Source organism: Tachysurus vachellii, chromosome 18, assembly GCF_030014155.1.
Source record: "Tachysurus vachellii isolate PV-2020 chromosome 18, HZAU_Pvac_v1, whole genome shotgun sequence".
NCBI lineage: Eukaryota > Metazoa > Chordata > Actinopteri > Siluriformes > Bagridae > Tachysurus > Tachysurus vachellii.
In genome coordinates, this window is record NC_083477.1 from 19022678 (window position 1) to 19038346 (window position 15669).

At 36.7% G+C, this 15669-nt stretch overlaps 1 pseudogene and 5 gene segments (V, D, J or C); all 6 read left to right on the forward strand.

Annotated features, from left to right (window-relative positions):
• Positions 1-2747: 2747 nt before the first annotated feature.
• LOC132860753 (Ig heavy chain V region 914-like) lies at positions 2748-3199 on the forward strand. The segment is given in 2 exon segments: positions 2748-2793; positions 2883-3199. Coding segments are annotated over 2 exon segments (363 nt in total).
• A 1564-nt stretch (positions 3200-4763) lies between these two features.
• On the forward strand, positions 4764-6039 carry LOC132860754 (probable non-functional immunoglobulin heavy variable 3-38-3; annotated as a pseudogene).
• A 45-nt stretch (positions 6040-6084) lies between these two features.
• LOC132860755 (Ig heavy chain V region 6.96-like) lies at positions 6085-6579 on the forward strand. The segment is given in 2 exon segments: positions 6085-6130; positions 6215-6579. Coding segments are annotated over 2 exon segments (411 nt in total).
• Positions 6580-8151: 1572 nt separating this feature from the next.
• On the forward strand, positions 8152-8560 carry LOC132860977 (immunoglobulin heavy variable 3-66-like; the record flags this gene model as incomplete). The annotated part of the segment is given in 2 exon segments: positions 8152-8164; positions 8268-8560. Coding segments are annotated over 2 exon segments (306 nt in total), but the record flags the coding sequence as incomplete, so codon positions are not given.
• Positions 8561-9307: 747 nt separating this feature from the next.
• Positions 9308-11241, forward strand: LOC132860961 (Ig heavy chain V region 914-like). The segment is given in 2 exon segments: positions 9308-9350; positions 10925-11241. Coding segments are annotated over 2 exon segments (360 nt in total).
• A 1555-nt stretch (positions 11242-12796) lies between these two features.
• On the forward strand, positions 12797-14368 carry LOC132860756 (Ig heavy chain V region 5A-like). The segment is given in 3 exon segments: positions 12797-12836; positions 12943-13244; positions 14045-14368. Coding segments are annotated over 3 exon segments (666 nt in total).
• The last annotated feature ends 1301 nt before the right edge of the window (positions 14369-15669 follow it).

A 15669-nucleotide genomic window follows, 5' to 3' on the forward strand; every position in this document is an offset into this window, starting at 1 on the left:
ATCCATTCACACTCAGCACTCAGGCTTTAACTCTTCATCCTGAATGAACAAAAACCATCCAAAAACTCCTCAATCTAAATCTAATAATTAATAAGAATCCCATGCAATTAAATGTTAAATTTAAGCATTGTATAATCTGATTACTTATTTTTTGGTAATGTACAAATTAAAAGGAAAAAAACAAACACAAAAAGTTTTTTATCATCTCACCAAATGAGTTTTATTAATTGATCATTGGAAAACCAGAATTAGCTAAAATGTAAACTTTAAAATTTTTATTTTATGTTTCTGTACTTGTGTAAAGCTGCTTTGAGACAAAGTCCATTGTTAAATGCATTACATAAATTAATTGAATTGAATCGACAGATTGAGAAATATGGAAGTAGATGTTCACAAACTAGAAAAAGAGCTCAGTGCCATAATAATTGAGACTAATATTGATTTCCCAATTAACTGATTATTTAAACCAAATGATTTACTATGTTACTGCTGATACTGTATCTGAGTGTTTTCTCTTTTAAACCATGCTGATAAAAATGATCCATTACTGAATTCCTACTTACTTTATTTTCATTGCTGGTCCATGTGAAAGTTTTTTTAATTGACAGCCAGGACATATGAAACATTTTCTCATTTAAGGTGTGTATCATCTGACACCAGGTCTTTTTGCCACTAGAGGGCAGTCTGTACAAACTCAACCATCTCTATCTGTTTCCATCTGCACATTTAGACAATCTCTCTTTTCACATTCTGCTCTGACTGCATCCAGCATCATGACACTCGGATTAAACTCAGTTACATAAAATGTCTGTGGTGACCTGTTTAGTGTTGATCAGTAAATAAGGCTCTTTATTATGGAAAACCTGATTTCATGGAAAATTCAAGTGGAGTCGATCGAGTGAAACGAATGATTGTCTAATTTTTTACAAACAAAAGCCTGATTAAACATTTGATTGATTTAGATCTTGTACGTATCAATGTTCAAAAGGATCCTCAAGCATACATAATAATTATTATGCTAAAATTAATTTGTGTTCCTTGTTTCCATCATTGAGTCTTTAAGATTTCTGGTTTGGGAAAATGACAGTATTTGATAAAAAGGCTGCTATTACATTATAAATTCAGATCAGATGAATCTACTCGTCATGATTTAAATACATTTCAGATACATTCTCCTCCCATCATCAGCAGATAAACAAATCCAAGTGTCAGAGCTGGATCTCACTCTATTTATATGTGATGGTGTCTGTTAAACTTTGGAGAACAGAGAAGACTCCAGTCCAAACAACACACACCATGTTCTCTACATCTCTACTGCTCCTGCTGGCAGCTGCTTCTTGTGAGTGCTTTATCAAATTCATTCACTTACTAGATGAAGAATAAAGGTGCAGCATATATTGTGTGAGATATCACCATGTGTTTTCCTCCACAGATGTGCATGGTGAGGAACTGACTCAGCCTGCTTCCATGACAGTCCAGCCAGGCCAGAGTCTCTCCATCCAGTGCAAGGTTTCATATTCAGTTACAAGCTACACTACAGCTTGGATTCGACAACCTGCAGGAAAAACTCTGGAGTGGATTGGATACATCAATAGTGGTGGGAGTACAGCTTACAGTGACAAACTGAAAAATAAGTTCAGCATCTCCAGAGACACTTCTACTAACACAATAACAATTGGAGGACAGAATATGCAGACTGAAGACACAGCTGTGTATTACTGCGCTCGTTACACACAGTGAGACAGAATATTGGATTCCTCTTACAAAAACCTTATGAGACATGTTACAGACATCCTCTCAGTGTAACTAATAAATCATCTCAGTCACACTTTCACTTTCTTCCACTGGAATGAAGTCAGAATCGTTTGCAGCATTTTAAAACACAGTCACACAAAGTCATTTTTAAATAAAAAAGTAAACATTATTGAAAGAGTCTTCATTCTGAACCATTATTAATCCCTTCATTTTACAGGAATTTTAACCAGCAGTTGGAATCAGTGTTTAATGAATGGATTCAGGAATAATACAGCATGTTTCCAGCAGTGTGTTGTGTTTAACACACAGTCTGTTCTCATAGTCTGAGGTTCAATAACTGAAACAACTGAAGGAGGCAGCAGAGCTCAACAAATAAAGTGAAAAAAAGTGAATCCACAAACTGCATTCTGTATGAGACTCATTCAGTATCAGTCATTATCAGACAGATATCTACATTTTCTCTTCTTTTTCACTCTTTCCATAATGTGTGATTAGTTATTTGGGTTGTTAAACACAGGTTGGACAAATAATAACACTATAATTTATGTAACTACATCCTCCTGTGGTTGTGAGGTTTCTCAGTAACATGACGAGATGTATTTTATAATGCTGTTATAATGTAAGGTTCTAAATGAAACAGAATGATAAATGAATAGAAATAAAGTTTCCTGTTCTAAATGAATATAAATTTCTGTAAGTTTTTTTATTATAAATTCACCTGAAAACACCTGATAGTGTATAAACTTACTCATTAACACCTGCCTTAAGCTTCTTATTGGTTCAAACATAAACTCAAGCTGCAGTGATAGATATCTCTAAAAAATACAGACATGTTTAAAAGATGAGGAGGTTTTCTCATTTATATTTATATATAAGAATCCATCCCATGTTGACCCTAAGATAAGGAGTGTCTCTATGCAAATGTCCTTCTCTGTTATAGATTTAAGCAACAAAGACCAAAAGCTTTTACTTCTTCTGCTCCAACACACACCATGATCTCTACATCCCTACTGCTGCTGCTGCTGGCAGCCGTACACTGTAAGTGTTTTTACATTTGACATGTAATACAGTTTTGGTTCCTTAAAGCTTTTTGCTTTTACATCATTAAAATAACTTTTCTTTAACAGGTGTTCACAGTGTTGAGCTGATCCAGACCGGATCCACAGTATTAACTCCTGGTCAGTCACTGACTCTGACCTGTAAAGTGTCTGGATATTCATTAACTGATAGCAGCTACTGTACAGACTGGATACGACAACCTGCAGGAAAAACTCTGGAGTGGATCGGAGAGATATGTGGTGATGGTAACACTTACTACAGTGAGAAACTGAAAAGCAGGTTTCAGGTTTCCAGAGACACGTCCAGCAACACAGTGACATTAACAGGACAGAACATGCAGACTGAAGACACAGCTGTGTATTACTGCGCTCGTAACCCACAGTGAGACGAATAAACAACATCCCTGTACAAAAACTCCTCATTCAGTGTTCAAAATAACAGGACACAAGACACAACACTGATCGATCCAAGGTTAAATTAAAAAAATGATCCCACAAATGATCACAAAACATTTCACTCTATTTATTTGTTTAAGTTAATGATGTTGATTTAAATCCATATTATTATATCTCTAATATTGCTGCACATCATAAAGACTATTATAATCACAACACTTTCCTGAACTTTATATAAAGTAGTGTTTTTGTCTAATAATAATCACATCAACAAATTAGAATTTGTCTAAACATGTCTGAGCAAGTGTGGATCAGACAACTGGATCAGACAACAAGCTGGAAAAGCTCTAGAATGGATTGGGGTTATCTGGTCTGATGCCAGTAAAACAATATAAAACAAAGACATTGAGGGACGTTTAGAAATGACCAGAGACAACTCCAAAAACATGGTGTATCTGCAGCTGACTGGTTTGAGTGCCCAGGATTCTGCTGTTTATTACTGTGCTAGAAACCACAGTGGTACAAACATGTTAATCAATCATCCAAAATCTCAGATGTGGTCAAAGAGAAAAGCGTATTCAATGTAGAGGCCGTTTTCACAAGATCTGCAGGTGGCGCTACAGCTTAACAAATATACTGTAACATTGTAGGCTTCATTAAAGTACAACATATTCTCATATACCCAGTCACAGCTAGACACTTCACAATTTCTAAGTCTTTCTGTGAGACATTGAACACTGAGACTGTCTCTTATAGTCATAATTTCCTGAAAGAAACAACAAGGGAAATAAATAACATTTACAGAATATTCACTAACGTTTATCACCAATGTGTATTGAAAGCATGTATTTTACAAAATTATCACAACAAGAACTGTAACTATAAACATGAAAAGAGTTCACCATATTCTTCTTAGATTAATAAATAAATTGTCACCGTTTACAGACTGCTGCTGTATAAAAGGAAAAGTGATCATAGTAATCAGTGATTATTAGAAAATAATTATCTTCATGTTTGTAGCAGTAACTTCATGTCACAGTAGAGCCAAAGGGTGCAGAATTACACAATTTCATGGGTTTTGTTTGTACTTTATACAATAAATTATCAGCACCTGCATCCACCACCTCTACAATTCCTGACATCACACCACCTGGTCCTTGATTATTGTCCTATAACAACACACACATGTGTTTTACTCCTTACTGAATATGCTGATATGAAGAGTGTGTTCACTTCACATAAATTCACATGAGAACATCTCTTAATGTTCCTAATATTATAGATTTATAATCACAGATTAGAAATGTTCATAAGATGAAGAGGTTTTTACATCTAGAGGAATCCATGTTTCACCTGAAGAATTACAGTTTCTGAAAAAAAACAGAAAGTTCTTCTGGATGTTACAGTTGATCCACAGTGATGGACTAAAAAGAAGACCAGCATAACGATATGCAAATGAATATGTAAAATGTTCCCCTTACAGCTACATATAGATAAATATCAGCCACGGTCACTGTGGGCTCTGGAGAGTTTAGCACTGCTTTTAGTTATACGATGTTCCTTCCAGTTCTGCTGCTGCTGGCAGCTTCATCCTGTGAGTTTCACTTCACTAATGATCTCAGAGCTGCTAGTAAATTCCTGCAGTTATAACCTACTGTACATAGATTTTTGACTGGAATTGTGACATGTCTTTTTTTCAGATGTGGAATGTGCAGTAGAGCTCACTCAGGACACCTCAGTGATGTTAAAGCCTGGAGATTCTTTAATCCTCAGCTGTAAAGTATCCGGTTACTCAGTTACTGATGGCAGCTACGCCACAGCTTGGATTCGACAACCTGCAGGGAAAACTCTGGAATGGATAAACCACATTTGGGGGGTGGAAGCACGTATCATAAAGAGTCTCTAAAAAGCAAGTTCAGTATTTCTAAAGATGCCTCCAGCAGCACGGTGACACTGAGAGGACAGAACATGCAGACTGAAGACACAGCTGTGTATTACTGCGCTCGTGATCCACACAGTGACACAACAAGCTGCAGTGCTGCACAAAAACCTCATCACAATTCACTTCTTTAATTAAATAATAACTACATTTTACTGAGTAACTAATCCCTACATTCCAAATCCTCATACATTATTTAAAATCTTCTCAAATAATTGGAAAATATAAAATTTGATTTTATTTACAGCATGAGAAAGTCTTCAGGACAGAAAAGTTTGTTCTTTTTCCTCAGTTTCAGGACAAGTGTTGAGGGAAGGACTGTTTCTAGCTGTAATAATGAACACGATAACAGGAAATAACTTGTTTTTCTGGCCCTAACACAAGATTAAACATAACTATAAATAAATAAAAAAGAAAAGAAAAATTGTAAATAGTGATGAATAAAAGACTTCATGTTGTGATGATAACAGAAACTCTGCTTTGGTTCATTGTTGATTATTTTTCTGTAACAAAACCTCCCCAAGTGTTTTATTCCTTACTTTCTGTCACTGAGTTTTACTCCTTCTCAATACAGGAGCAGGAGAAAGCCGTCTGTGTGAAATAAACCATCACCACGTAACCATTCCTACATTTAGGTTTCCTAATGTGTTCCTTAGATGAGTGAGGTGTCTTCTAAAAATGATTCGATTTGGTTCCCTTTCTGATAGAGAAACATTCTGTTGTAGAGATTTACATAGTACCTTATCATCCACTCATCTATCCAGTGAGCAGCGTGTGGTTGTGGGTTGAACACCTCCATAGTGGTCATGGACGCTCCCTATTCAAATAGAGTGGTGTATAAACAGCATGTTCTTGTCTGCTCTAGTTTACAGTGAGCTCTGTAAGAGATAACACTCCCATACACTTTAAATCTGGGTGAAGCAGAACTCAGAGATGATGAGGATGATTTTAGGACAGTGTATTTTATTGCTACTCATTTCATGTATGTTTATGTTTTTTATGCGAAGATTATTAGCATTATAATCAGTAGAAGATAACATTACTGAGTTCTATTCTTCTCTTCCAGATTCTTATGGACAGTCCCTGACCTCCTCTGATTCTGTGGTGAAGAGACCTGGAGAGTCGGTCACTCTGTCCTGTACTGTCTCCGTATTCTCAATGAGCAGCTACTACATGCACTGGATCCGTCAGAAACCAGGACAAGGACTGGAGTGGATCGGGCTCATTGATGGTGGCACTGGCACAATATTCGCTCAGTCTCTACATGGCCAGTTCTCCATCAATAAAGATACCAATAAAAACTTACTGTACCTAGAAGTGAAGAGTCTGAAAGCTGAAGACACGGCAGTTTATTACTGTGCAGGAGAGTCTGACACAACAGACTCCAGAGCTGTACAAAAACTCACAGAAGCACGTCCTCGTGAGCTGTAAATATTCCCTCAGCAGGAAGCTGCACCCCAGAGACCTTTATTATAAACAACATCATCTATTCACTCTCAGCACTCAGGTCTTCCTCTTTATTCCAATCTCTTCTAGCAGTTATTAATATTAATAAAAATAATAATCCACATGTTATGTATCACATTTACATTATGATGTCTTTACGTATTTGACTGGAGGTAAATCAGCTCTAGGACAATGATTGTGATGACTAGTTGGGACTATATACTGTACTATTCATGTTTTTATTCCTCCTGATTGTGATGCCAGCTGCAGGAACACTACAGGTCGATGGTTCATTTCCTGAATTTAGAAACACAGAGTCTGTTCAGCAGCACAGAATCTGACGAGAGATCAAACTGAAATGTAGATGTTTACTGCAGCATCACTACTACAAACTCCTGGAATTAAAAATCACCTGTAGGGGGCAGCAGCTGCTTGTTTTCAAGATGGATTCATGAAACTATGAAATCTAACAGCTGAAGTGTGTTTATGCAAATTCACCCTCTTATAATACAAAAACATCCTCTTGCTCACCCCAAGTTCAGATTCAGACATGTTCATATTCCGGTTCTTTAAATGACTCTGTAAATAAACTGCAGCTCATTTTCCCCGTCTGCGTCTGCAGGTTTTATGTGTTCAGGAGTCCAGAAGAGAACAAATGTCTGTGCTCTTATTAATAGAGAACAAAACTACTGGAATTAGAGGTGTAAGGATATATATACTGTAACTAATCATATAATCATTCAGTATCACCAGACAATAATCAGGGTAATGTATTCAGTCACTCGGTCATCATTAGGAAGTGTTTTATTGGGTCAGAGTGCAGGCTCCAGAGTCCATCCCAGGAACACTGAGCGTACATTCTGGTCATGTTACACATTCACACACTCATTCACACCGAGGGGCAATTTAGAGAAGACGAGTCACCTGCTTCACTCCTGATTCCATTTCTTGAAGCAGATTATTTTAGACGTTTGATTAAAAAAGAAGAAGAAGAAAGAATAGTTTCAAGATCTAGCTGTTGTGATATTAGATTTCAGCTTTCTCTTCTGCTCACTAGAGATTACAAATGTTTAGGATTTAAAAACACCTGATCTAGAATCTTCTCATCTCTTTCTCTCTGGATTCATCAGATAAAGCCTGTAGAGGGTTTCAGCCTATACCAGAATGAATGTCATGTTCGGTTACACAGTTTGATTATAATGTTCAGTGTAGTTCAGGAAAGTGTTAATTACATCACAACACGTTCATATCATTATTAATAATAACAAACAGCTGAATTATTTTCCACATTAAATTGATATGGAGATGAAACGGGGTGTGAGTGTGATTAACAGCTGCAGAGCTGCACTCAACACAGCAATGTTTAGTCTGAAACACATGATGTTTTTATATCTCTAGTGGGTGTGTCATGCAAACCAAATCCTGTGTTTGAACCATTTATGCTGAAACATTCAGCCCAACAACATAGCAGCAGTTTGTGTTCATTTACAGCAGCAGGAATCATTTTAATTCTTTGAGATGGGACTAGGCAGAGTTTTGAGTTACTTTACTCTAGCAATCTTCATTCAATGTTAGTATTATTATTTATTTCATATAGAGAAACATTTTAACGATTTTTAATATTACTTCTTTATTAACTTTAATTCCTACTTTTAAATATTCTTCTATTTCAGATTCCTGCAGTCAGACACTGATCGAGTCTGATCCAGTGATCATCAAACCTGATCAGTCTCATAAACTGACCTGCACAGCGTCTGGATTAGACATTAGTGGCTATTACATGGCTTGGATCAGACAGGCGCCTGGAAAAGGACTGGAATTTGTTGCAACTATCTACAGCAATGACATACGTTACTCCAGTGCTGTTCAGGGCCGCTTCACCATCTCCAGAGACGACAGTAAGAAGCAGGTGTATCTGCAGATGAACAGCATGAGGACAGAAGACACTGCAGTTTATTACTGCGCCCGTGACACACAGTGATACTTCCCCTTAGACATCAGTACAAAAACACAGACTTACTATAGACACATGACAAACCCACATTTTCAGATTCATGGAGGTGAAAGAACCAAAATGTTTACAGTGTCTCTGACTTACATGTTACCACTTGCTGACTTTTACTGGACTGTTCTGAACATTGTCTGGACATTTATACTGATGAAATATTATTAATTCACTTCTCAACATATTTGCAGTCATGTGAATACTCTCTTGAATTTTGGGTTTAACTATTAAGATATAATAGAATTATTATTTTAATAGAATTATTTATTTAACAAAAATGAAGCTAATATTGAGAAGCCATGTGTGAAAAAATAAGTACAACCTCACTGCTTCCACAAGAATAAAGATTCTTGTATAACATGCTTATTAGCATGAACTACTTATCATTTGTAAATACACACAGTTCAGAAAGAAAAACTCCAGTCATTCTTTATGATAATGGTGGCAGTTGAATGCTGTAGATCACAATATTAGATCAAATATAGCATGAATATTGTGAGAAAACATGTTAATAACTCCAAAGGGAACGAGTTGAGTTTATAAACACACACATCCTCCTTTAAATACATTTCAGATACATTCTCCTCCCATCATCAGCAGATAAACAAATCCAAGTGTCAGAGCTGGATCTCACTCTATTTATATGATGTGATGGTGTGTGTTAAACTTTGGAGAACAGAGAAGACTCCAGTCCAAACAACACACACCATGTTCTCTACATCTCTACTGCTCCTGCTGGCAGCTGCTTCTTGTGAGTGTTTTATCAAATTCATTCATTTACTAGATGAAGAATAAAGGTGCAGCATATATTGTGTGAGATATCACCATGTGTTTTCCTCCACAGATGTGCATGGTGAGGAACTGACTCAGCCTGCTTCCATGACAGTCCAGCCAGGCCAGAGTCTCTCCATCCAGTGCAAGGTTTCATATTCAGTTACGAGCTACAATACAGCTTGGATTCGACAACCTGCAGGAAAAGCTCTGGAGTGGGTCACACTTATGGGTTATGATGGTAGTGGATTGGACGCATCAGCTGGAGTGGTGGGAGTACAGTTTACAGTGACAAACTGAAAAATAAGTTCAGCATCTCCAGAGACACTTCTACTAACACAATAACAATTGGAGGACAGAACATGCAGACTGAAGACACAGCTGTGTATTACTGCACTCGTTACACACAGTGAGACAGAATAGTGGATTCCTCTTACAAAAACCTTATGAGACATGTTACAGACATCCTCTCAGTGTAACTAATAAATCATTTCAGTCACACTTTCACTTTCTTCCACTGGAATGAAGTCAGAATCATTTGCAGCATTTTAAAACACAGTCACACAAAGTCATTTTTAAATAAAAAAGAAAACATTATTGAAAGAGTCTTCATTCTGAACCATTATTAATCCCTTCATTTTACAGGATTTCTAACCAGCAGTTGGAATCAGTGTTTAATGAGTGGATTCAGGAATAATACAGCATGTTTCCAGCAGTGTGTTGTGTTTAACACACAGTCTGTTCTCATAGTCTGAGGTTCAATAACTGAAACAACTGAAGGAGGCAGCAGAGCTCAACAAATAAAGTGAAAAAAAGTGAATCCACAAACTGCATTCTGTATGAGACTCATTCAGTATCAGTCATTATCGGACAAATATCTACATTTTCTCTTCTTTTTCACTCTTTCCATAATGTGTGATTAGTTATTTGGGTTGTTAAACACAGGTAGGACAAATAAAAACACAATAATTTATGTAACTACATCCTCCTGTGGTTGTGAAGTTTCTCAGTAAAATGATTAGATGTATTTTATAATGCTGTTATAATGTAAGGTTCTAAATGAAACAGAATTATAAATGAATAGAAATAAAGTTTCCTGTTCTAAATGAATATAAATTTCTGTAAGTTTTTTATTATAAATTCACCTGAAAACACCTGATAGTGTATAAACTTACTCATTAACACCTGCCTTAAGCTTCTTATTGGTTCAAACATAAACTCAAGCTGCAGTGATAGATATCTCTAAATCATACAGACATGTTTAAAAGATGAGGAGGTTTTCTCATTTATATTTATATATAAGAATCCATCCCATGTTGACCCTAAGATAAGGAGTGTCTCTATGCAAATGTCCTTCTCTGTTATAGATTTAAGCAACAAAGACCAAGAGCTTTTACTTCTTCTGCTCCAACACACACCATGATCTCTACATCCCTACTGCTGCTGCTGCTGGCAGCCGTACACTGTAAGTGTTTTTACATTTGACATGTAATACAGTTTTGGTTCCTTAAAGCTTTTTGCTTTTACATCATTAAAAAAACTTTTCTTTAACAGGTGTTCACAGTGTTGAGCTGATCCAGACCGGATCCACAGTATTAACTCCTGGTCAGTCACTGACTCTGACCTGTAAAGTGTCTGGATATTCATTAACTGATAGCAGCTACTGTACACACTGGATACGACAACCTGCAGGAAAAACTCTGGAGTGGATCGGAGAGATATGTGGTGATGGTAACACTTACTACAGTGAGAAACTGAAAAGCAGGTTTCAGGCTTCCAGAGACACGTCCAGCAACACAGTGACATTAACAGGACAGAACATGCAGACTGAAGACACAGCTGTGTATTACTGCGCTCGTAACCCACAGTGAGACGAATAAACAACATCCATGTACAAAAACTCCTCCTTCGATGTTCACAATAACAGGACACAAGACACAACACTGATCGATTCAAGGTTAAATTAAAAAAATGATCCCACAATTGATCACAAAACATTTCACTCTAGTTATTTGTTTAAGTTAATGATGTTGATTTAAATCCATATTATTATATCTCTAATATTGCTGCACATCTTAAAGACTATTATAATCACAACACTTTCCTGAACGTTATATAAAGTAGTGTTTTTGTCTAATAATAATCACATCAACAAATTAGAATTTGTGTAAACATGATCAGACAACTGGATCAGACAACAAGCTGGAAAAGCTCTAGAATGGATTGGGGTTATCTGGTCTGATGCCAGTAAAACAATATACACCAAAGACATTGAGGGACGTTTAGAAATTACCAGAGACAACTCCAAAAACATGGTGTATCTGCAGCTGACTGGTTTGAGAGCCCAGGATTCTGCTGTTTATTACTGTGCTAGACACCACAGTGGTACAAACATGTTAATCAATCATCCAAAATCTCAGATGTGGTCAAAGAGAAAAGCGTATTCAATGTAGAGGCCATTTTCACAAGATCTGCAGGTGGCGCTACAGCTTAACAAATATACTGTAACATTGTAGGCTTCATTAAAGTACAACATATTCTCATATCCTCAGTCACAGCTAGACACTCCACAATTTCTAAGTCTTTCTGTGAGACATTGAACACTGAGACTGTCTCTTATAGTCATAATTTCCTGAAAGAAACAACAAGGGAAATAAATAACATTTACAGAATATTCGCTAACGTTTATCACCAACGTGTATTGAAAGCATGTATTTTACAAAATTATCACAACAAGAGCTGTAACTATAAACGTAAAAAGAATTCACCATATTCTTCTTAGATTAATAAATAAATTGTCACCGTTTACAGACTGCTGCTGTATAAAAGGAAAAGTGATCATAGTAATCAGTGCCATTGATTATTAGAAAATAATTATCTTCAGGTTTGTAGCAGTAACTTCATGTCACAGTAGAGCCAAAGGGTGCAGAATTACACAATTTCATGGGTTTTGTTTGTACTTTATACAATAAATTATCAGCACCTGCATCCACCACCTCTACAATTCCTGACATCACACCACCTGGTCCTTGATTATTGTCCTATAACAACACACACGTGTTTTACTCCTTACTGAATATGCTGATATGAAGAGTGTGTTCACTTCACATAAATTCACATGAGAACATCTCTTAATGTTCCTAATATTATAGATTTATAATCACAAATTAGAAATGTTCATAAGATGAGGAGGTTTTTACATCTAGTGGAATCCATGTTTCACCTGAAGAATTACAGTTTCTTAAAAAAAAAACAGAAAGTTCTTCTGGATGTTACAGTTGATCCACAGTGATGGACTAAAAAGAAGACCAGCATAACGATATGCAAATGAATATGTAAAATGTTCCCCTTAAAGCTACATATAGAGAAATATCAGCCACGGTCACTGTGGGCTCTGGAGAGTTTAGCACTGCTTTTAGTTATACGATGTTCCTTCCAGTTCTGCTGCTGCTGGCAGCTTCATCCTGTGAGTTTCACTTCACTAATGATCTCAGAGCTGCTAGTAAATTCCTGCAGTTATAACCTACTGTACATAGATTTTTGACTGGAATTGTGACATGTCTTTTTTTCAGATGTGGAATGTGCAGTAGAGCTCACTCAGGACACCTCAGTGATGTTAAAGCCTGGAGATTCTTTAATCCTCAGCTGTAAAGTATCCGGTTACTCAGTTACTGATAACAGCTACGCCACAGCTTGGATTCGACAACCTGCAGGGAAAACTCTGGAATGGATAAACCACATTTGGGGAGGTGGAAGCACGTATCATAAAGAGTCTCTAAAAAGCAAGTTCAGTATTTCTAAAGATGCCTCCAGCAGCACGGTGACACTGAGAGGACAGAACATGCAGACTGAAGACACAGCTGTGTATTACTGCGCTCAAAGACCACACAGTGACACAACAAGCTGCAGTGCTGCACAAAAACTTCATCACAATTCACTTCTTTAATTAAATAATAACTACATTTTACTGAGTAACTAATCCCTACATTCCAAACACTTCATACCTTATTTAAAATCTTCTCAAATAATTGGAAAATATTAAATTTGACTTTATTTTCAGCATGAGAAAGTCTTCAGGACAGAAAAGTTTGTACTTTTTCCTCAGTTTCAGGACAAGTGTTGAGGGAAGGACTGTTTCTAGCTGTAATAATGAACACCATAACAGGAAATAACTTGTTTTTCTGGCCTTAACACAAGATTAAACAAAACTATAAATAAATAAAAAATGAAAAATTGTAAATGGTGATGAATAAAAGACTTCATGTTGTGAAAGTAAAAGAAACTATGCTTTGATTCATTGTTGATTATTTTTCTGTAACAAAACCTCCCCAAGTGTTTTATTCCTTACTTTCTGTCACTGAACTTTACTCCTTCTCAATACAGGAGCAGGAGAAAGCCGTCTGTGTGAAATAAACCATCACCACGTAACCATTCCTACATTTAGGTTTCCTAATGTGTTCCTTAGATGAGTGAGGTGTCTTCTAAAAATGATTCGATTTGGTTCCCTTTCTGATAGAGAAACATTCTGTTGTAGAGATTTACATAGTACCTTATCATCCACTCATCTATCCAGTGAGCAGCGTGTGGTTGTGGGTTGAACATCTCCATAGTGGTCATGGACGCTCTCTATTCAAATAGAGTGGTGTATAAACAGCATGTTCTTGTCTGCTCTAGTTTACAGTGAGCTCTGTAAGAGATAACACTCCCATACACTTTAAATCTGTGGTGAAGAGACCTGGAGAGTCAGTCACTCTGTCCTGTACTGTCTCCGGATTCTCAATGGGCAGCTACTACATGCACTGGATCCGTCAGAAACCAGGACAAGGACTGGAGTGGATCGGGCGCATTGATGGTGGCACTGGCACAATATTCGCTCAGTCTCTACAGGGCCAGTTCTCCATCAATAAAGACACCAATAAAAACTTGCTGTACCTAGAAGTGAAGAGTCTGAAAGCTGAAGACACGGCAGTTTATTACTGTGCACGAGAGTCACACTGACACAACAGACTCCAGAGCTGTACAAAAACTCACACAAGCACGTCCTCGTGAGCTGTATATATTCCCTCAGCAGGAAGCTGCACCCCAGAGACCTTTATTATAAACAACATCATCTATTCACACTCAGCACTCAGATCTTCCTCTTTATTCCAATCTCTTCAAGCAGTTATTAATATTTATAATGATAATAATAATAATAATAATAATTATTATTATTATTATTACTATTATTATTATTACTACAAGTCGATGGTTCATTTCCTGAATTTAGAAACACAGAGTCTGTTCAGCAGCACAGAATCTGATGAGAGATCAAACTGAAATGTAGATGTTTACTGCAGCATCACTACTACAAACTCCTGGAATTAAAAATCACCTGTAGGGGGCAGCAGCTGCTTGTTTTCAAGAAGTATTCATGAAACTATGAAATCTAACAGCTGAAGTGTGTTTATACAAATTCACCCTGTTATAATACAAAAACATCCTCTTGTTCACCCCAAGTTCAGATTCAGACATGTTCATATTCCGGTTCTTTAAATGACTCTGTAAATAAACTGCAGCTCATTTTCCCCGTCTGCGTCTGCAGGTTTTATGTGTTCAGGAGTCCAGAAGAGAACAAATGTCTGTGCTCTTATTAATAGAGAACAAAACTACTGGAATTAGAGGTGTAAGGATATATATACTGTAACTAATCATATAATCATTCAGTATCACCAGACAATAATCAGGGTAATGTATTCAGTCACTCGGTCATCATTAGGAAGTGTTTTATTGGGTCAGAGTGCAGGCTCCAGAGTCCATCCCAGGAACAGTGAGCATACATTCTGGTCATGTTACACATTCACACACTCATTCACACTGAGGGGCAATTTACAGAAGACGAGTCACCTGCTTCACTCCTGATTCCATTTCTTGAAGCAGATTATTTTAGACGTTTGATTAAGAAAGAAGAAGAAGAAGAAAGAATAGTTTCAACATCTAGCTGTTGTGATATTAGATTTCAGCTTTCTCTTCTGCTCACTAGAGATTACAAATCTTTAGGATTTAAAAACACCTGATCTAGAATCTTCTCAGCTCTTTCTCTCTGGATTCATCAGATAAAGCCTCTAGAGGGTTTCAGCCTATACCAGAATGAATGTCATGTTCGGTTACACGGTTTGATTATAATGTTCAGTGTAGTTCAGGAAAGTGTTAATTACATCACAACACGTTCATATCATTATTAATAATAACAAACAGCTGAATTATTTCCCACATTAAATTGATATGGAGATGAAACGGGGTGTGAGTGTGATTAACAG